Source organism: Anas platyrhynchos, chromosome Z, assembly GCF_047663525.1.
Source record: "Anas platyrhynchos isolate ZD024472 breed Pekin duck chromosome Z, IASCAAS_PekinDuck_T2T, whole genome shotgun sequence".
NCBI classification, from domain to species: Eukaryota; Metazoa; Chordata; class Aves; order Anseriformes; family Anatidae; genus Anas; species Anas platyrhynchos.
Window position 1 is genome coordinate 25,035,764 of NC_092621.1, and position 22,366 is coordinate 25,058,129.

The window sequence follows — 22,366 nt, forward strand, 5'->3', positions numbered from 1 at the left end:
AATCAAAACCAGGATACTTCCTTGGTGTGCCACATCCATATGCTATAAAACTCAGAAAAGCACAAAGCACAGACTACCAGAAGTCTTACTGAATAGGGGAAAAAATGCAGTTTTGTTTTAGCCCCCTTCCAGGAAGAAGGAGATTCTGTAAGAGATTAAATTTCACTTAACAAATCCACAGAATCCTCCGAAGACTCTGGGGGAATACCCATCCTTACAGATTTTCCATTATCTCTAGGTAACCCTTCACATATTTTACAAAGTCAGTTCCAAATTCCGCAAATGATACCCAACAAGTCTTACCTAAAAAGTTTAACAGCATACTTAAGAAATAAATATGCTTACTGTTCTTGAATCAGAGAAAGGATTGTACTCATCTAGTCCTGGGGGAACGTTTCTTGTGACTTGTGTAACAGAAGGATCCTAGAAGAGAAAACAGTTCTGTAAACGTATGGACATGTATATAAGCAACCAGCCAACACTGAAATCATTATATCATAGAAAACTCAGCTTTTGTTTTAATCTAAAAAAAATAAGTTTGTTTCATCAAGAAAGTCAGTAAGTATCTACCTCTTCCTCTGTGCCTGAAGTGGCATCATTCCACTCCAAGCTTCTTAAAAGTCTGGATTAATACACAAACTTCATCTACTATACATTTATAAGGAAGGAAGTTCTCAACATAGAAGGGAAAAAAACTGTACACTGCTATTTTGACCACTGGTCTTCACAACTATACACCCAACAAACACCACTACAGAAGAGCGAACTTTCTTTAACTTTTAGTATTCCCTATCCAGAAGTCCTCTGGGAACAGGGAAAGCATTTCAAAAAGCGAAGCCAAGGAAACAATGCCCCACAAGGCTAAAAAGTACCTCTGCTTGAGCTTCTACCTAAACTGGTAATATTAAGAAGAATGTACAATTTTTCCCTCCAATGAACTATACAAGAAGGTTTAGCTTGAAAAAGCATCTTCAGGAGTTAAATATTTCTGCGGTAGGGGTAGGTAGGCTTGGTTCTGTAGAAGTACCTGCTGTCATAGAACAGACTAACTTCATACGAACAAAAATTGTACTTATTCCATGTGGTGCCTGGTTCCACATACATAATTTCTGTGGTTCGGGTTAAGATTTTCTGTATCTTCAGAACAGAAGAATGAATGAACAGAGGGATTTATTTCTTTTTAATTATGAAATCCACTTAGTCTGTAAGGGTTAGTTAAATTATGTTTATAGAAATATAGAAAAGTGGGTAATATTTCATATGTATAGAAAATATACAGAGTATCTTTAGATATACTACTTGCTTATTTGTAACACGCACAGACAAAATATTTTCATGATTTCCATAGTTTTCCTATGTGAAGTCCAGGAACTTCACCAGATTGCCACAACTTCTCCAACATGATTGCCAGTGACTTAGCAGCTACATCCACCTGCTCATCCAGGACCTAGAGATACATCCTATCAGGTCGCATGGACTTGTGCACCTTCAGGTTCCTGAGATGGTCTCGAACCTGATTTTCTCCTACACTGGACAGTTCTTCATTCTCCCAGTCCCGTGTGGCTGGTGCTCTTGCTGGTGAAGACTGAGGCAGAGAGTCACTGAGTGCCTCAGCCTTGTCCACATGCTGGATAGCCAGGTCTCCCTTTTGCTTTCAGAGAGGGCCCACAACTTCCCTAGTCTTCCTTTTACCACTGATACACATACAGAAGCCTTTGTTGTTGCCCTTTGTATTCCCTGGCCAAATTTAATTTTAAAAGGGCTTTGGCTTTCCTAATCTGATCCCTGGCTGCCTGAACAATTTCTCTGTACTCCTCCCAGGCTATCTGTCCTCACTTCCACCCTCTTTAGGCCTTCTTGTTCTTTTTGAGTTTGGCTAGGGGCTCCTTTTTCACCCATGCAGGCCTCCTAGTATTTTTGTCCAACTTCCTCTTTGTTGATGTGCATCGCTCCTGAGTTTGCAGGTGAGAAGCCTTGAACATTAGCCAGCTTTCTTAGGCCCCTCTTGTCTCCAGGGCTTTGTCCCATGGTACTCTACCAAGAAGATGCCTGAAGAGGCCAAAACCAGCTCTCCTGAAGTCCAGGGTAGCGAGCTGACTGTGCTCCCTCTGTTTGCTGCCCTCAGGATCCTGAAATGCACTGTGTTATGGTCACTGCAGCCAATGCTGCCCTTGAGCTTCACCTTCCCCACCAGCCCCTCCTTGTTGGTGAAAAGGAGGTCCAGCACAGCACCTCTCCTTGTTAGCTTCTCTATCACTAGAAGTTGTCATCAGTGCAATGCAGGAGCTCTTGGAATTGCACTGGTGACACTGCAACAGGAATCTCCTGGACTGCCTGTGTCCTGCTATGCTGTCCCTCCAAGAGTTACCAGGGTGGCTGATGTCCTCCATAAAAACCACAGCTTGTGAATGCGAGGCTGCTGCTATCTGTCTATAGAGGGCCTCATCTGCTTGGTCTTCCTGGTCAAGTGGCCTGCAGCAGACCCCCACTACAATGTCCCCTGTCCCAGCCCTCCCTGTAATGCTGACCCACAAGCTGCCAGCTCCTCACCCATCCCCAGCACTCCAGCTTCTCATTGACACAGTCCCCTTCCTCCTCTCCCCTGCAGGTCCTTCCTAAAGAGCCTGCATCCTTCTCTTACAACACTCCAGTCACAGGGGCATTCCCACCACCTCTCTGGACTGCCATGATACCAAATACAGCAAATGAGAGCAAATATTTCACAAGCTGTAGCCACAAATTCATTAAAATGTAAGGCAATTTAAAAACTTCGGCTATTAAAATGCTCGAGGCAAGGAGAACATTGCTTCAAAAATCTAAAAACTTTGTTGCACATTTCAATTGTATTCATGTGCATATGCACACATAAAAACTAGCCTTTCTGCTTATATAAAATGCTACCACTCTTGGCTAAAGCACACATTTACCTGTCAAGCAGTATTTTAAAAGTGACTGAATGCAAATCAACCTCTCTTTAAATGGATACAAAGCACAGTTAAATGCATTTAAAAATCAGCTTTCCTGCATTTGACATACACAATAATATGTGATTTCAACAAAGCAACCTTGGTGACAGTCTCTCCAATAAGTTAGCCATATTTTCCATTTCCATCCTAGACTTGAATGCACTGGTTAAACTAAAACCTCATTAGGTTTTACATAGACTGACGGAGTATCTTCTTCTAACATATCCTTTATTGAAGGACTGGCATAAAATACTGTACAGATGAACAATAAAAATAAGAGAAAGCTCGGGGGGGGGGTAATATTTGCTCCCTAAATTTGGCTACAAATCATTTGAAACATTGAACTGAAAGATCATAATAAATAAGAGAAAAAACGAAATCTGACACTTGAATTGGGCACTAATTACTAGAGTTGCTAGTATAAGATCAGTAAAGATGAATCTCTTTTAACAAAGTTAATACAAATAAGACAATTGCATAATTCAAAACACAGGACTGTAGGCAGTCTTATACATCTGAAAACTTTTACCTTACTGTGGTGGTGTATCTTTCCCAAGCAAGCAACTGAGCCCCCTCCCAGTTGCTCACCCCACCTCCAGTGGGATGGGGAAGAGAACCAGATGGGCAAAAACAAGTAGAACAATTAATGTGTGGGTGTTGAGAAAAAGACAATTTAAGTGGAGGACAGGACAGGGTGGGCATAAGCGGGAGGAATAACAAAACACACAAGTGATACCAGGGCAATTACTCACCATCTTCCACCAGCAGACCGATGCCCAGCCAGTCTCTAAGCAATAGTTATTTTGGATTTCTCTCCCCATATTATTACTGAGCATGATCATGCACGGAATACCAATTTGGTAAAGAAAGGTCTTATGTCCCAGCTGTGTCTCCTCCCAGACTCTTGCTCACTCAGGCTACTCTCAGGGGCAAAAGCAGAGTGAGAAACAGAGCAGGCCATCAGTGCGCAAGCACTGTTCAGCAATAGCTGAAACACTGGCACACTATCAACAGTGTTCTGGTCAAAAAAATAAAATAGCACCATGGAAGTAACTATGAAAAGTAACTCCATCTTAGCCAGACCTAGTACACTTATTCTAGCCTCTAAACTACAGCATGAATTAGGATAGAATAAAATGCTCTAATATTTATTCATGCTTTCTGAATTTTCTTCCACACATTCTCTCAAATAATTGCCTCTCACATACTTAAAAATGTTCTAGTGTAGACACATATGAAACTATTGATAGCTAACCACCGGCCATAAAAGGTCAAAAATTATTAAAACTCAAACAGCAGTTAGAACTTGGTTGCTTAAAAAGCAAATTTCAGCACTCCTGTGCTTCGTTGATGCAGTACTAATCAAATAACTCAACCCGATTGTGCCCTTGAAGAACAATAAATGCAATTATTTAAATAACTAGAATGTCACAGACTCAAGAGACAACCACTCAACAGCAGCAAATTTCCAAAAAGCAGGAAAGAGTGGTCAAGTCAAATTCAGAAAAGCAGTCTACCTTTGCAAATAGGATATGCAAACAATAATAAATATCTGATAAAAGAAAGACTTTCTTCTCCAAGTGTTTCAGGGAAGAGTTGGGAAAAAAGCTCCTTAAATCTCTTCACATACTACTTGTGACATTCTACGTTGACTTAAAAGAATAACAGGAAATCTGTGCTGAGCTAAACAAGCTTACTACATCAAAAGTTTTAGTTTTAGAAGTAAGTTGTAGAACTAAATACACATTGTAAGTTACAAAAAGCCCTCTATCAGAAGTCCGTTCTCCTTTTGAATTAACAATTGCCATACTTCTGCCAAATACTGCCATTGTTTGCAAAATTAGCAGTAGCTCTGAAAAAGAAAAACTTAATGACCTGAAGGACATTCAACATCAGCAGCTCCATATAAAAAAAAAAAAAGTTTCACTACGTTGTAAAAAATCTGCAAAAACTATTATAGTTCTATTGAAATATACAAAATGAACACCGTCATGCCAGAAGTGATCAAATTCTGCTCTCATAAAACCTCAGTCTGGACTTTCAGAAGAAGTTCATGTGCTGGTGTCTTCCACAAGTTGGCAGACACAAGTAGAATTAAAACAGGGCTTACAGTGAAAAAGTAATCTCACAGATGAGAGAGGCAAGTACTAGCATGGAGAACTGCCTCTCTCCTATACTTACTCACTGAGATCTTCTGCAATGCTAGGAAAACATGCCTCTGTGGAAAGAAACAAACTCTTCATAATCTGGACACTCAAGTTTAAGCTGCTAGACTCTTATTGTTCTGAACATTTACAATGCAGTGAAGGAGTGATGCCAACAGGAGCCACACTTCATATTTCAAAACACTTCTTAGAATTTTCTGAAAAGATTAGACCTGACATTCCACAGAACATGCGCATTTACTGTGCACCTTTTACCTTTCACTCACTGCATCTCACTTCAAAAACACAGCAAATGCCAACTCATCTAGATGCAGTGAGAAAACTGTGAGACACCCGGACTCATTGCTGCAGAGTAATAAAACATCTAACTTAGCAGTTTATCAAGGTTTGAATAATGAACAATGAACAATAAACATCTGCAGAATGACATACTCACAGAGTGACATTTAAATGAGTGCTATCAAATTTGTACATTCCGTGACACACATATCCTTGTGGTTAAAGAGAAAGAAAGTACATAGAACCAGAATATTCTACATGAATAACTAAATCTAAGCTGGCATAACGGATTTTTCTATAATCAATATTCCACCTGGATAACCTGTTAAAATGCATTATTTTTTAAGCTATTTGTGTTCATTAATACTAAGAAACAGGAAAAAAAAATATCCCTAAAGATAGGTTCTGATAGGGAATAGATAATATACAAACCAGCAGTATGACTGGAAACACAAAGCATCCAGAGACCTTCATCACTTATCCTGAATGATTTCGGTGATAAAAAATTGGGTTACTCCCAGAAAATGCGTAAGATTTGGAGTTTCTGGGACCAACTTTAAATACCTGATGTCAGCCACTAAACTGGGCAACTACAGAATGCGTGGTCCAACCCCAGTCTGAGAAGACTATGTCCTGGTGGACTAGTATTTCTGCCCAAAAACAGACCTGCCCTTCCACTAACTCCTTGCCACAACCCAGTTTTCCTCAGCCACCCAGCCAGCGCCTGCCCCTTACAGTATAGAACCCTGCAATTCATCTTGCTTACTCAGATTCTTGTTTTTTCTTTTCGCTTCATACCTCTTTCTCCAGTCTTACCTCACTGAAGCTCCTGCCGGTCCAGCACCTTGAGCTTCTGACCTTTTGTTTAACTGTTACTCATAGCAATCAGGGAGCAGAATTTAACAGTGCACTGTTCATACCCAGATACCACAGCCATTGGTGGTGCATTAGAGTCACACAGATGACATCTCAGTCACACATTCCAGATGACATATTCAAGATCTGAATTATTTGACAAGACCAGAGTTTCAAGAAATCAGCACAACCTAATTGACTGCTTTCCATCTTCACTTTCATTGTACCTCGTTCTTCTAGTCTCTCTCCCACAACATCCACCTCAAAAGCAAAGATTAGAATCACTTTACTTGAAAGTCAAGAAGCACCCCAGTATTTACATCAAGAATGGAGAAGTCAGAAGAAAAAGTAAAAGCAAATAAACCCACAACACACCCATCTCACATTGGCAGAGCACTTATAGGACTGTTAAGAATGTGCCCTGTTCTAGGTTAACAAATTACTGTCATATCATTCAGACACAGATAAAATTAACTGATATCCAGTTAACACAGAGGGTATATAAAGCCAACTAATGGTAAGTTAAGGGGAAAAAAAAAAAAGTAAGGAATGTAGCCTGAGCCACCCTCCACCCTTAGTCAGGGAGCATGTGGCTGAAATGGTGCAGAACAATCCATTCCATGCAAGTTTTTATTGCTTTAAAAAAAATCAAATTAAAGGGAACAGAGACCTCTGTTGTCTAGGAGACCAAAACTAGTCATCAGCTAACAGTTTTCATTAATACAGAACAGATTAACAAATTAAAGACTAAAGAACTAGATAAATCTGTAATGACTCTTTGTATTACTGTTCACTGGGAATCGCTCCAGCATTGTTCCACCACGACTAAGATGGTTTATAGCACACATGCCATGAAAATGTTCTGAACAATGCCACCAGCAAAGTTTACATTGTTACCTGTGACTTACATTTCTTTCAAGCTGGTCAGCTGAGAACTAGGAATCCTTTACCCTTTAAGGTGTCCTTCAATTTGTTAAAAAACAGGCTGAACTACAATGTAATAAATTTGAGGAAGTGTTCTTCAGCTTCCTTTTCCCCCCCTTAATGGAATTAAATGAGTGACATCATTGATGTTAAGCAAATGTACACGTAATGTTTAATTTAGTTCAGTATGGTTTGCTTCCAAGGAAGTAGAAACAGAGGTCAAGAAACACAGTTAATAAACACTCACTCAAAACACCGATTTGGATAGGGATTCTAATGGTTTTACAGCACATCAGCAACTGAAAATAAGAATTCCAAATTAAAATTGCATAGCCTAAATAGAGGAAAAAATAGAGAAAAAGAGGAAAATAGAGAAAAAACTGGAAAACAGGAAAAAAAACAGGAAACAACAGGGATAAATGCATAAAATACTTGTATTAGGAAAAGAACAGGGGCAGGAAAGGCAACTACTTCAAAAACAGGATAGCAAGGTAATTCTTAACACCAGTTGACAAGGACAAGTAAACAAGACAACTAAATATCTTTCAAGACTCAGATCACGTTACCAGGAGTGTCCTACATCAAAAGAATATACTAATTATGTTGTTTGGGAACAGAAAACACTGGATTTGCAAGTGACAGGTTTTTATCAGCTTTTCAATTTACATAGGAATCATGGGGCAGCATGAAAAAAAATACCTGTGTAAACTGACAGAAGTATGCCTGGTTAGACTTGGTGAAAAAAAAAAAAGACTAAGGAGAAACAATCCACTATGAACATACAAGTGGATTTTCAAAGAGGATTAATTATTTTTGGTGAATGAAGTCAGAACAAGAAAATATAGAAAGCAATTCATTGGAAAAATCACTTCTTAAGTACAGCTGAGGGAAGAATATGAGGGAAGAATAAGCTGTTGCAGGCAATTCTACAAGTCTTCATTTTTGGCCTTTGCTCAGCTTAAGTCCAAGGAAGAATGATCTCTCAATGACGAGTGGTTTTAATCCACATTGAGAAAACAGCTCCCATCATCACAAAAACCCTTACAAGATGAAGCCTGATTATATCAATCCTATCATCTTCCTTGAAGATATCAGTCACTGGCCACCTTCAGCTCTACCACCATATATAGTTTTTGTCCCTTGCTTCAAGATCCTCACAAATAACTTCATCCTACCTGCTTTAACAGTCACTGACTCTATCCGGCTTTTACTGTGCCAATTTTACCATCCCATAAATCACATTCACCTAGCTATGCATTTTCCCGTTTGCTTTTTATGCCTAGAGGGAGGTTCCCAGAGAGCAAAAGAGGCAGAGCCACAGTTTTATTCTCCTAACTATTCAACATGCTCAGCAAAGGTATCTTCAAAAAATTGACTGCATGCAGACTAGAAGCAAGAAATGGAAGTGTAGCAGGACTGAATCCAAACTGGTAAATCCATGCTAAGGAAGTCATGAGATTAGATCCATAAGTCTAGCAAAGTCAATCTTTACCACCTAGGATTTCTTACCTGTAATTCTCCTACTAAAAGGCTGCTCCAGTATTTCAGCCCCAAAGATAAGAACCCCTCTCCAAGCCTTGGTCTAAATTTACAACTGATGAGTTACACCTATCTTTAAGTATGATATAAACTTCCACAACAGTTTAGGTCCATCTCTCATCACTGTGTCCTCAATGAAAATAACCTTATAGCTTGTGTTTTGCTGCAAGAAAAGGATAAACTCTTTTAATTTCAAGATAGGCTCTCTGTTTATTATCACAAATTATTTCCTATGCCCACTACATATTAGCCTTCTTCTAAATGTGAATATTAACTAATTATACACATTCTGCTAAGAATTTGTCTAGTTTTATTTGACAGCAACAGTTGCACTTCCTGCTTGCTCTCTGTGGAGTCCTTCCTTAGATGACACTAGAAAGTTAAACAACAAAGCAACAAAAAAATGACTGGAACTTACGTTCATTGGCCTGAGGTTTTCCTGACACCTTGATCAAACAGAACACGAACCACACCACTCCTCATAAAGGAATGAGCTCCTGAGAGCAATCAAAGCTGCTGCTGTTTCAGTTAAAACTCTCTATGATATACTTCACTTTCAATGTGTCCTCCTGAGCATTCTTGGGGAGATTTCCAACAAAGTTTACCTTCTGACAACAGAATAGGAAGATAACTATAGTTGGCCAGCAATGGGTATCAAAGCTTTTTTTCCTCCTGTGTTAACTGTTGGTTCCCAGCTTTTAAATTAAGAACTGAGACTTGGAAAACAATATAGCCTGCACATGAAAAGAGTGTCTTTCAGACCCATAACATCATCTACATTCAACCAGATTAAACCTCTAAAATTGCAGTCTGCACATGTTCAGTAAAGATTCAGTATAAATCAAACAAAAACTCCCCGAAGACTTCCCTCCTGCTCATGCCACAAAAAGCTGCACACAGACAAGCTTTGAGAAGATATTCGTGTTTTGATGCAGTATCAAACATTGTTGGTTATTCATGCTTTATTTCTCCCTTCATCATTGTCAACTCCAGGAAGTTTAAAAAGTGACATGAATTTCACAAACAGCAATTTAATTGAGATTTGCATACTTTTCTGTCCTAATTTTACATAAATAGTATGAACAGTTTATATTTAACAATATATGTATAAAGGAAGCCTTAACGCCTTGCAGCAACAATATATATTTTAATCTATGATTAAAAACCATTTACTATGAGAAAGAACTGCCTAGAAGGTAATGCTTGGAGGAATTTATGGCAAGTACAGAAATGGTCTTTATTTGCCTCTAATAAAGCTGAGTAACTACCAGAACAGCTCTTCCACTATTTCAAGTTTAACATCTCAATCACTGATCAGCCACTGTGCCCTTACCTCCACCCTCCCTACCCCCACAAATGGCATTAAGAGGTTTCCACTATAGGACCGCCAGAACACAAATATTAAATAGGATACTGCAAAAGTAGCCAGCTGGGGTTTCTTACACTTGGCTCTCAAGCAGTGCTCATTGTAGGCCACAACAGCTGATAGAAGCAGAGCTCTGAATGGTTCTGAGCTACTGAGCAAGCCAAATTCCTGACCTCTGAAACCAAGAAGGCCACAGCAGTCCCATCTTGCAATGAAGTACAGGACGCCTAACAGAGCACTGTGGTGGTTTCACACTGAGGGCTAGCTAAACAACAGAGAAGTTACAATAAAAAAGAGCTCAAGGGTTGAGATACAGGTAGGGAGATTACTGACCGATTACTGTCACAGCAAAACAGACTCAGCATATGGAGATGAATGGAATGTATTGCCTATTACTAAGAGACTAAAGCAGAGAGAAACTAAAAGTAAACTTGACACCTTTCTAGACATCCATCCACCTTCTGCCTTCTCCCCCAAGTGGCACTGGGGGACAGTGTTTGTGGTCAGTCCCTGACACTTTGTCTCCACCGCTCCTTCTTGGTCACTCCATGCCCCTGCTCCCCGTGGGTCCCTCCCACAGGATGCCGTCCTTCCCAAACTGATCCTGCAGGGGCTGCCCACAGGCAGCAGCTCTTCAAGCACTGCTCCCACACAGCTCTGCACCACGGGGTCCATCCATCCCCCAGGAGCAAACTGCTCCAGCACAGGTCCCCCATGGGCAGCAGCTCCTGACATGTCACCTGTCTCTGCATGGTCCCCTCCCCACAGGCTGCAGCTCTGGCCAAAATTCTTCTTCAGAGAGAGTTCTCCACAGGCCGCAGCCTCCTCCAGGCCACATCCACCTGCTCCACCGGGGGCTCCTCCACCCACTGGGGGCCTGAAGCGTGGAGATCTGCTCCATGTGGGACCCATGGGCTGCAGGGGGACAGCCTGCTCCACCAGGGGCCTCTCCCTGCACAGCCCGCAGGGGAACTGCTGCTGCCTGCCTGCAGCACCTCCTGCCCTCCTGCTGCACATGCATGGGGGGCTGCAGGGCTGCTGCTCACTCCTCTCTCCCTGCTGCTGCAGCACAGTATATTTCCCTCCCCCCCCCCCCCCCTTCAATCTGCTCTCACAGTGACACAAGCAATATCACTTCTTGGCTGGGCTCAAGCCAGCAGTGGGTCCCTTTGGAGCCAGATGAAACTGGCCCTTATCTAACATGGGGCAGCTGCCGGGCACTGCTCACAGAGACCACCCTGCAGCACCCTCCTACCAAAAGCTTGCCACATGAACACAGTACAAGCATCATGTCTCAGCTATTCTCAACACCCTCCCCATCCTCAGCTCTGGAAGGATGTTTTTCTTTGTAATGCTGAAGCCTTTCCATATAATGCAAAACTAATACTAATGCAATGCTTTCTAACACTTCACTGAAAATTTGAAAAGTATGCAGCTAGAAGTGACATTTAATAACTATTAAAAAATGTTCCAGTTTTAATAGATTATGGTGCAGTAAAAGCATTGAAGTATCCTCCTGAAAACTATCTACCACGTAGGGCAGCTAAACGACACTTTCAACATCATTATTTTCAGCACTAAATTATGCAGGATTTTGAGGAATTTATAAAATTTGAAATCGTGAAGGGAAACCAGACAATAAAATCAGACAAATTAATTGGGTACATTTCATAATCATCTACAAGAATGAAAACAAAGTTATGCACGTAGGCACACAACTCTCCAAATAATTAAAGTTCTGATCCTTCAAAAATGATTAGGCCTTCCCTACCTTGCTGCCAAGTGTCTGTCATTTCAGCTTCACTTGAAAAACAGCAGCAAGGTGCTAACTATATAGATTCTGCTGCTATAAAAGGTGGCATTCGTCAATTCACTGCTACCTTCAGCATCAGACCTTCAGCTTGTACGTCCTGCTGAACCAGATAGAAGATTCACTTGTGCTCATGTGAGTCAGATTAAGTGCAATATCCAAATAATCACTGGAACTAGCTCTGTAGTAAAGTTAAGCTCTAACATATACTTAGCTGCAGTGACTCAAGTAATCCTGTGACCTCAGTGGTGGCAACTCAGGCGTCTCATGCCATTTTTAGATATCAGAGCATTTCAGACATCCACAAAAGAAGGGCAGTCATGACAGATCAATGAAAGACCCACTCTTTTTGGAACAACAGCTGGAGGTTAGCCACTGTTTGGATACCCAATCCCACCCAAAGTAACTACTTCCAGAATTAACATTATATACTTTCAAGTGTTTTCATGATCATGTGCTTCCACACTGTAACTGAACATGACAGAGTATTCCTCATCCACATCACCTAGTAGTTTTTACTTGAAGGTCACCACTCACATTTAAACACAAATGTATCTTACTTTTCAGTTCTAACATAATTCCTATTGTATCAAAAACCTGCTCAGAGCTCTGATCATACCAGATGAAGTGATAGAATTCATCACAGAATTGATTTTTGAACTCCACAGTCACTCGGAAGTAACCATATCTGGACAATCGGACAAACCTTTTGCAGTCTGTCAGCCAGGCCATAAAGGTCCATCGAATTAATCTCTTTAATTAAACAAAAATAAATAAATAAAATCTTCTCTTAGCTGTAGTATCATTCACTTTAAAAAAAAAAACAAAAAACAAACAACACGTTTTGTGGTAGTTGAGTTGTGCAGTGGTTTCAGAGTAGATGAAACCTACACTGGATTTCAAGAATGCAGGTTCAGAACCTTTGCACCTGTAACATCTCCCAAGACTACAACCATACTCTATCCTACAACATTAAAAAAAAAAAAAAAAAAAAAAAAAAAAAAGCACACCAAGGAGACAACCACACTGTAAGAGGTTTAAGCTGATTTCAGAAATCTACCTACAGTTTGTCAAACAAAATTTATTTCATACCATTTTCATCTCTTCAAGAATAAACTGCCAGAACATCAAGGGCACTCAAGCTCGTCCTACGTGGTCAAAACTGTGTCATCACTGAGGACTTGTCTGGTCATCATGGGACTGCTGGGTGACTCTAGTTACTTTTGCTGGACCTGATCTTGATGCAAAACTGACTTCCTAGCTTGGCCTGCCCCCTCGCCATGGACTTGCCTGGCACTCTTGACTCCTGGCTGAACACTGCTGCCATCACCGGACCGGCTTTGCTCACCCTGTCTGTGTGCGCCAGGGCTCCACCGTTTGCCAGTGAGAATGGTACGGGTGAAAATCTGTGCTCACAACATATGACAAGTGCTTCTCATTGAAGGAAACAAAATAGCTTTCATTATTAGACCACTTTCATTTACAATACTTCAGGTTACACCAAATATATATTTCTATATAATGCTGGTACATCAAATCACAGCAGGAATACCACATTTTCACCTGTATGGAACATGAGTGCACTTTTTTCAGCATAACTGTAACGTGATCTTTTTAATATTAGAATGCTATGCATCTGTGTGTTTCCTTACCCTTTGTCTTTCAAATTGTAACATCTCTTGGTTTGGTTGGTACACCATCCGGAGGACAGCTATTTTTAGAGGAATACCGCAATACCAAAGGCATAACAGCCTTTGGGTTCAGCTTGAGGTTTTTTGTTTTTTAACGTGGTACTGTTTTAAAATGAGAGGTTAAATAGCTGTCATCTCAAAATCAGTGGTATATCCTGATCAATCTAAGCAAGCAAACACTTGAAACAAGAATTTCTGTTTTACGAACCAAATTCATTTCCTTCCAGGAGATACGAAACCAGAAATATAATTTATTTTTATGTTTCCAAAAGGATTAATTACCCAAAACAATAGCAAACTATGTGTTTGTCTGTGCTCCATCCCTCCTCCCCCCTGGAATACTTTTTTCTCCACTCAACATCAAAAAAGAAACTGCTCAAATTTTTACCAAAAGGCATGTGAAAAGTCATAGGAAACCTCACAAGTAGATCACAGACAACTAGTAAAAATAAAATACTTAAAAGAAAGCAGTATCTGTCTTCAACCTTGGCAACAACTCTTCCATGTGATGCCCCTCCCTCCTTTCTCTGCCATACTGGTTTGTTATTTTACACAGGCACAGGAAGTGGCTGCAAATGTAAGGAAAAAAACTAATCTCTTCATCCATAAAATTATCAAACACAGACAAATAATATGAATAAATTTGAATAAAGTGTTCAGACAACATGACTTGGGTTTGTCAGGGTCCATCTGGAAATACTGGTTCTATGTGTAAAGCACCTTAAAACACAGTCAGGCTAAACTGAAATCCAGATGCACATTAATTTCAATGTTGTCATGCCAACAAGATGACAATCAAGGCTTGGCTTACACACAAGGCCTTCTGCCCCTTGAAGTAAATAAGTGGATGAGTAAAGGTATGCAGCGTTACCTTTTGCGGGCAGAGGAATGAGACAGAAGGTAGCAGGGACTGAAAGAAGGGAAAAGAAAAAAACCTTCCAAGAAAGAAAAAGCATACAGCTTTCCTAAAACTACTTCTGCAAGTAAAAAATCCAGAACTATGTTTAACAGGGAGCTTCAAGGTACAGAGCAGTTGTTTTAGAGTACTTCTATCACGATGCATTGCAGATGAGAAACAAGAGTGTGGATTTTGCCTAACAACAGAAATCTCTCCCTGAAGAGAAGTGGGAATAAGCTGTGGCACTTTAAGCAATGTTTTTAAGCTGTATGTATGTATGGTTGAAGCAGGTCCCTAGCTTATGTCTCAAAAACACTACACAGATCAAGTTACCCGGGCCAGTGAGCCATGCAAGGGCAACTATACTGTTTCCATCCCTGTTTCCACTTTGGGTATCTGTACATAACAAATTTGCTATGTATTATTTTCATCACTTCCACAAAAAAAAAAAAAAAAGGGAGGAAAAGCATCACGTGCTTTTGTTGCTGAAGACATATTCTAGAACAATGAAACCTTTTGGTGCTTGCTGCCAGGAGGTACTTAAAGAACAGTGCTCAGAGCTGTTGGTGCCTGTCCAAGCTGCCGTTGGTGGCAACCTGAGTGCCTGGGCTGCTGCTCATCCTGAACACCAGTGCACTCTGTGAAACACGAAGTGAAAACACGGTGACTGGCCTGACGAATACACTTCACTAAATTCTATATCCATAAAAACTGAACTGGCAGACAGACTACAACAAATAAATTAGTCCACAATAACACCCCGTGCCTCCAGCTGCTGCTTGTACAGAAGTACCGCTGAAATTTGACAGCTCAATTTCTACACGGCTTAATTATTCCTGCTGGCATGCTAAACGCATTGACATACAGCACTTGTGTGTCTTAAGTCTTGGCGTGATATAAAAACGAAGTACGAAAGAAGTACGATTACCGAAGGAGCTGAAGGAATTAGACGAACTGGATTCAAAATGATAAAGGGCAGGTAAGCGGCGGAAGCACGCAAAGGAGGTCAGCTCATCCTGACAGCTGCGGGAGGACGGGCACGGTCCTCTGCTGCCAGCCAGGGGCTGCCCGCTCCAGGCGTGCCTCGCAGCACAGCAGCCTCGCCAGACGCGGGGCGGCCATGCCGAGCCTCCTGGGAAGCACCTGGGGAGCCGGGCAGGCCGGCAGGTGAGCTGGGGGCTGGCAGGAGGCTGAGGGCGAAGGGCTGCGCTGTGTGGGGCGCCCCAGCAGGCGCGGAGACCCTGAGGCGTTACCCACGCGCACCTGCAGACACCACGCCAGGTTTAAAAAATAAAAATTATAAAGTGCTTGAAACGCGATTTACACGCTCGCAGCTGAAGCACTGAGGGTGAAACAGGGCGGCCCCAGCTCGCCAGGCGGCTCTCCCCGTCCCCCACCAGCGCTGCCCGTGCCCCCCCCCCCGGAGCCGCGCAGCACCCCCCCGGACCGTGCCTCACCTTGAAGGGGTTGTTGAGGTCCGGGTCGGCGAAGGGGTTGCTGTCGAAGTCCGACATGGCGAGGGCTGCGATCCGCGGCTGGCGGCCCTGGACCTGGCCCTGGCCCTGCGGCGCCCCCCCCGGCGCTGTCAGCAGCTGCTGCGGCCCGGGCCCCAGCCCGCCCCCTCCGCCTCCGAGCGCCGGCCTCCAAAATGGCCGCCCCGGAGGTGATGTCGCGGGGCGGGGCGGGGCAGGGAGGAGGGAGAGGGGAGGGGGGGCGTTGGGGCCCTGCTGAGGAGAAAAGCGGGGTGGGGGGGGCAGCTGCTGGGGGCGCCGGGCGCGATTTGGTTCGCAGATCCTGTCAAAATATGAAATGCTCCATTCTGGGCATCGAATAATAGCAGCCTCAGTCGAGGCAGCGCTTCAAAAAAACCCACTGAATCCCGATTTCTTTCACATGAATCCCTTCACACGCTTTCTAAATAACTTACCTAAACCTTTATTAAAATACAAAGGGAGTTTTGAGACAGGTTAGCCTTCAATCTACCTAAAATAAATTGCTATGAGAGTAAAATCGACCATTTTGGTATTCAAATGTGATTCCCTCCCTCCCCCCCTCACATAACCACAAGCCAACCATGGGGTACACCGTTTAGGTTTAATGAAGGCTGGCTCAGGATGTTAACACCTTTTTGTACTTTAATGGCTCTGCATTCATTGCTATCATATATCGCTAATCCCAGCCCAACACTGAGAGTCGTTGTTATGGCGGTGTTCCATCAGCAAGTCAGGAAAAGTCCTGCATATACAAGAGAATTAATTTTGTATGGATCAGTGAAAAAAACAATAATTGCTGCAAGGTTTGCTGTAATTTATGTAGATGTTTCTCAATTATTTCTGAAGGACTGTCAGGTATAAGATGATATGCAAATGGGACAAATCATAAAAGCACGGCTTCTAAGGAGCAAAACACTTTCAACTTTTTTTTTGTTGCTGTGAAGTGTAAAATACTTCATATTTCAAAAAACACAAAGGCAGCTGTTGTACGATCAACAAAAGTACATTACAGTATTAGACACAATCGTTCATATAACTCACTTATCATGACAGAAAATTAAATCATGTTGTTTTCCAATATTTGCCCACGGCTCAATATATCATAGCTCAATGATACATGTTGATAGTTTGAAAGCTGTGTGCACTGGCAACTATATATTTGTTCCTTTCAGCTGAACATGACTGAACTAATGCATACATGCCTGAGTCAGTGAATGTTTGACTTAAAAGAGCATCTTTTCCTGTGTGGCTACTGGTGCTTCAGATCATGATTATAGCAACCTGCTTCAGATAATAATTTATTTGTGCACAGTTAAAGGAGAACAATCTGTCATCTCATATGACTTCCAAGGAATTAAGATGCTTTTGAAAGGATAATAATTATTTTACAATCAAATGATACCATTTTGACAATGTATCATTGCTTGCTCATAAAAATGTTAACTTTGTGAGATAGCAACTAACAGCTAGATAATAGAAAATGTGAATGAACAACAGCTTTCAAATAATTGTTTAGCTTATTGCTTAGATGTTTCAGAATTAGAGAAGACACATGATTAGCCAAGAATGTCCCTCCACAAAAAGTCCTCTCTACACCTTATTTTGATAGAATCATAGAATCATTTAGGTCAGAAAAGACCCCCAAGATCATTTAGTCCAATCTTTAACTTGGCACTGCCAAGTCCACCATTAAACCATGCTACTAAACACTACCTCTACATGTTTTCTGGAGACCTCCAGGAATGGTGACTCAACCACTTCCCTAGTCAGCCTGTTCCAACACTTCACAACCCTTTCAGCAAAGAAGTTTTTCCTAGTATTCAACCTAAACCTCCTCTGTTAAGCAAAATGACTGGCGTGGAAGATTGACTGCTAGAAACTCATCTAGAGGAAAAAAGCCTGAGAACTTCTTGGTAGAATGATTAGATCATATGTATTTTTAATGTCTTGTTGGAAGTTTAGTCAGCAGATAATTGGTTTGTTAGGTAAAACTTTAACTAAAATGTTATTCAATAATAGTTTTTTGATGAATTTAAAATAGCAAGAATGCATAAGCCACTCTTTTTCTAGGTCTTAGAGCAGAGAGATTTTACTTACAAAATATGAGGAAGATTTTATCTTTGGAGAAAGGAAAAAAAAAAGTGTAGTACATGAGCACTTCGGGATAACAATAAAGGTCAGGAGCTGCAACATTCCCACAAAATTTTGCCTTAAGTTAAAAGAAGGAAAATTGGGGGAATAGTTACTTGGGATAACAGATTTCACTTTTCTCTGTGTGCTCTGAGGACATGCTACAAAATATCAATATCAGATCATTTGTGGCTTGAGCAAGGAATCATTTCTGCTCATGTGGAATGACATTGCTCAATGTCATGTCATTCAAAATGAAGGTGAAAGATGTCCCTAACGGAACCACCAGTCTCTGCTTCTCTTCTTGTTCCCTGTAGTCCCATTTTGCTCTCTTTGTTAGGGGACTGTGCAAAGAAAGCATGTCATCAGCAAATCATCTTTCCTTCAGCTTACTTTCCCTGTGGACCAATTGCTGGTCCTCATTCAAGGAGCAGAGCCCTTACCTCTCCCATGACAGGTGATCCCTGTATCTTAGGAACATGCAGGCACAGCATAGCTATCACCAGCATGAAAAGTCTTCTCTTTGCTCCCAGACTGGACTCACTGCCTGTTTTCCATCCCACAAGCAGCAGAAGTGAGCGTAGGCTCTGGAGTCACACTGCATGCCATGAGCACACTTACAGAACCCAGCAATCATTAGCACGGGCCAAAAGAGCATGTAATCCTGTTTTGGATGTAATTGTGGAAGAAGGGTTACTACTTCTGCAAAAAGAGTTACTTATTTGTCTAGCTGAGGATAAAAGGATAAAACCTCTGTTGTCCAAAGAGCTTGACAAGTGTGGATAAAGCCACACACTGCAGTAAATGATGCCTTTAAGAGAATGGCTAACCAACCGGGAAGGCAGAGTGTGGGAGTGATGAATAGTAAGCTGCAGTCATGAGTGAAGATACGTCAAAGTGAACACATGCTGTTTGGGAGTGGGGAGTTTGTTCCAGGCAGCCATGGAGCGAAGCCAAGAGGCACTAGCAGTCTGTGCTGCATGCATTCCCCTGCCCGCACAGAACTGGGAGGAGCGGCATAAGCTAAATCAGGTGACAGGAGTGAGTAGATCTCACCTGCCTTGTACTCCTGCTGTGTTACCTCTTGTGGCATGATAACATAGATGCCTGTCTTCTGAAGCCCATTGCTTACACTTCCCCAAGCTAGAGTTCTTCTCATATCCTGGCCCCTTGAGAAGAGATACACTGGTAGACTTCAGAGGGCACTGTCTAGACAGCAGAAGGACTTGTGCTATGACCTCTTCCAACTAAATCATAGAATCACAGAAATATACCCCAATTCAGAAGGGACCCACTAGGATCATCGAGTCCAACTCCTGGGTCCACACAGGACCTCCCAGAAATAAGACCTTGTGTCTGAGAACGTTGTCCAAACACCTCTTGATCTCCATCAGGCTCGGTGTCATGACCACTGCCCTGGGGAGCCTGTCCCAGTGCCCCACCACCCTCTGGGTGCAGACCCTTTCCCTAACCCCCCAGCCTGACCCTCCCCTGTCCCAGCTCCATGCCGTTCCCTCGGGTCCTGTCACTGTCCCCAGAGAGCAGAGCTCAGCGCCTGCCCCTCCGCTCCCCTCGTGAGGGAGCTGCAGGCCGCCATGAGGCCTCCCCTCAGCCTGCTCTGCTTGGGGCTGAGCAAACCAAGTGATTTCAGCCGTTCCTCACTTCTTGCCCTCTAGACCCTTCACCACCTTTGTAGCCCTCATATGGAGACTCTCTCTAATAGTTTTATGTCTTTCTTATACTGCAGCTCCCAAAACTGCACACAGTGTTCCAGGTGAGGCCACTCCAGCACAGAGCAGAGCAGGACAATCCCTTCCCCTGACCGCCTAGCAGTGCCATGCCTGATGCACCCCAGAGCCTGGCTGAACCTGTTGGCTGCAAGGGCACACTGCTGGCTCATGTTGAACTCGCTGTCAGCCAGAACCCCCAGATCTCTTTCTGTGGGGCTGCTCTCCAGCCTCTCATGCCCCAGGCTGAACATACAGACAGGGTTGCCTCATCCCAGATGTAGGCTCTGGAACTTGTTCTTGTTTAATCTTTGTGTGGCTGGTGTTTGCTCAGCCCTCTAGTCTGTCAAGATCTCTCTGCAAGTCCTCTCTGCCTTTGAGGGAGACAACAGATCCTAATTTAGTGTCATTCATGCAAATAACTTTTCAACATGTTTCTCATTCCTTCTAATTTAAAACTATACATAAATTGTTGAACATAAATAGTTGCCTGCATTTTGATTGTTTTATGTTTTGCATTTCTTTTTAATCACTCCTTGTATTTTCTTCATTGAACGATTATTAAGTAGCAATTATTATGCAATTAAATTGCAATTAGAAAGCAATCAAATTGCAGTTCTGGGATCTGGAAAACAATGCCGGAGTCATCTGTATACATGGTCAGGGAGTGAGTGATTCAAAACTGTGCTCCTCAAATGTCAGGAATTCTGCTTTTGCAAGAAATAAGGAAAAAAAGTAGTTGAAAAAAAGGTATGGGGAATGATGAGTCTTAGTTTCAATTCAAGATGCAAAGCTGTGAAGAACAACAAATGTGAATTTGCAGAAAATAGCTTACAGGTCATCAATCACAGTTCGATTCTTGATTCAGATCTGATTCTTGTGTGCAAATGCAAGTACCTGTAAATCTTCATGCAAAGCCCTACACAATAGTAAGAATTTCTAGGCTTGGGGTAGCCTAGCCTGCTGTATTGCATCTCTGTATGTGCCTATTCTACCTGTATATGACCATTAATGAACGAGATGACCCGTTCCTGGCACAGAGAGAGTCAATACAGCTGCATCAGAATTTGAACTGCTATCATCAGGAAAGGATCCATGCTTCTGCTGCTGCAGTCACCAGTCAGGGGAAAATAAAAATGATGTATTGCTTTTGCAGTGCTGAACGGTGTCCTGGCAGTGAAGTAATGCTTTAAGGGTACTTGTTTCTGGCGATGACGTAGGGAAAGTCTGATATTATAATCAGAAGGCCAGCTCTTCTCAAGAGAATAGCCCTGCAGAGCCCTGCAGGGAAACAGGGAGGAGAAGTGAACTGACTGCTGCACACACAGCAATCAGAGCATCAAGCTTCTTGCCATCCAAAAACTTCTACCATTAGCTCTCGCTAAGTCAACAGCGCTGTTGGAAAAGTACCCTGCCGTCTGAACTGACTCAAGCCTGTACTCTACAGTAATATGAAGTACTAATGTAAACATGGAACCACAGCTTTAGACAGCTAGATATTATCCTTTGATAAATCTACATTTATAGCAGAAATGAGGAATTATTTTTTCACCTACTAGAGCATTATAAGAATCCTAGACTATCAGTATCAACATACGAGCATTATGCTTTAAGTACTCTAAGTGACCAGGAAAGATGAGGTAAACTATTACTTTAGTTCTCAAAGCCTTTGAAAGCCTAACTTCTTTTCCATTATCTTTATGTTAGCATTAGAAAGGTGTGTCTGAGTTAATGTAAATAAATAAATAAATAAATAAGACCTAAATATGTAAGCACCAAACTCATTTGAAGTTCTTCAGATACCTGAGAGGAAATATTTTTCAAAAATAGCAGGTGAGAGTTGAATTCCTGGCACCTTGACTGCAAGGAAGAATCTTAGTTGAACATTAATTTAATAGTATAAATGAGACTCCTTACATTAAAAAAAAAAAAAAAAAAAAAAAAAAGTTCATGAAAATAAAAGCTCTTGAAAGAAAAAAAAAATAAATGAAAAAAATGGCCCTGGCATATGTTACATTAAAGAAGAACTAGTTAATAATGAAGTTGTTTTGTGAGCTTTTGAGCTTTTTTGAAAACAAGAAAGTTTCTTCCAGTTTTTGTACAAGTAGTTATTCCAACATGCTTGTCAAATACCTCTTATCCTTAGAAATCTGTCTTCAACACGTTTTTAAGTATATATTCCACCCCTTCCTTCAAATTTCCTCCACATAAATAATAGCAAAGAAAAGAATTAAGATTCTCTCTGCCATCGATGGGTGTGCAATTCCATTTCTTTAGAAGCAGAATTCTGTCACACCATACAAATTAACCATTCCACAAGATGCTTAAAACATTTGATAGAGGCCCTGTAATGTCTTGACCTGCTGTGAAATGTGTTTTTGTAAGAATTGTAATAAAAGGGTTCCATATTTTTTGCATTTCTGCTTTTCAAATGTAAATAGCTCAGGTTTCAAAGAGTGAAGAATTTTGCTGCTTTTAGTTTTTCAAAACTGTACAGGTAAGTACATTCTTGCACTCAAGGGA

At 41.6% G+C, this 22,366-nt stretch overlaps 1 protein-coding gene across 2 annotated transcripts in view; it reads right to left on the reverse strand.

Annotated features, from left to right (window-relative positions):
- Positions 1–16,154, reverse strand: part of SCAMP1 (secretory carrier membrane protein 1) — a 41,180-nt gene extending 25,026 nt beyond the window's left edge. Inside the window, exons 1-2 of one of the 2 annotated variants that reach the window (XM_038171356.2) lie at positions 15,951–16,154; positions 346–423 (exon numbers count right to left, since the gene is read on the reverse strand). In XM_038171356.2, the coding sequence (XP_038027284.1) occupies positions 346–423; positions 15,951–16,007 (135 nt within the window). In that variant the 5' untranslated portion in view covers positions 16,008–16,154. Of the gene's footprint in view, positions 1–303; positions 424–15,950 lie in introns of those variants that run through there. The other variant, XM_038171357.2, reaches the window with a different exon arrangement.
- Between the last annotated feature and the right edge of the window lie 6,212 nt (positions 16,155–22,366).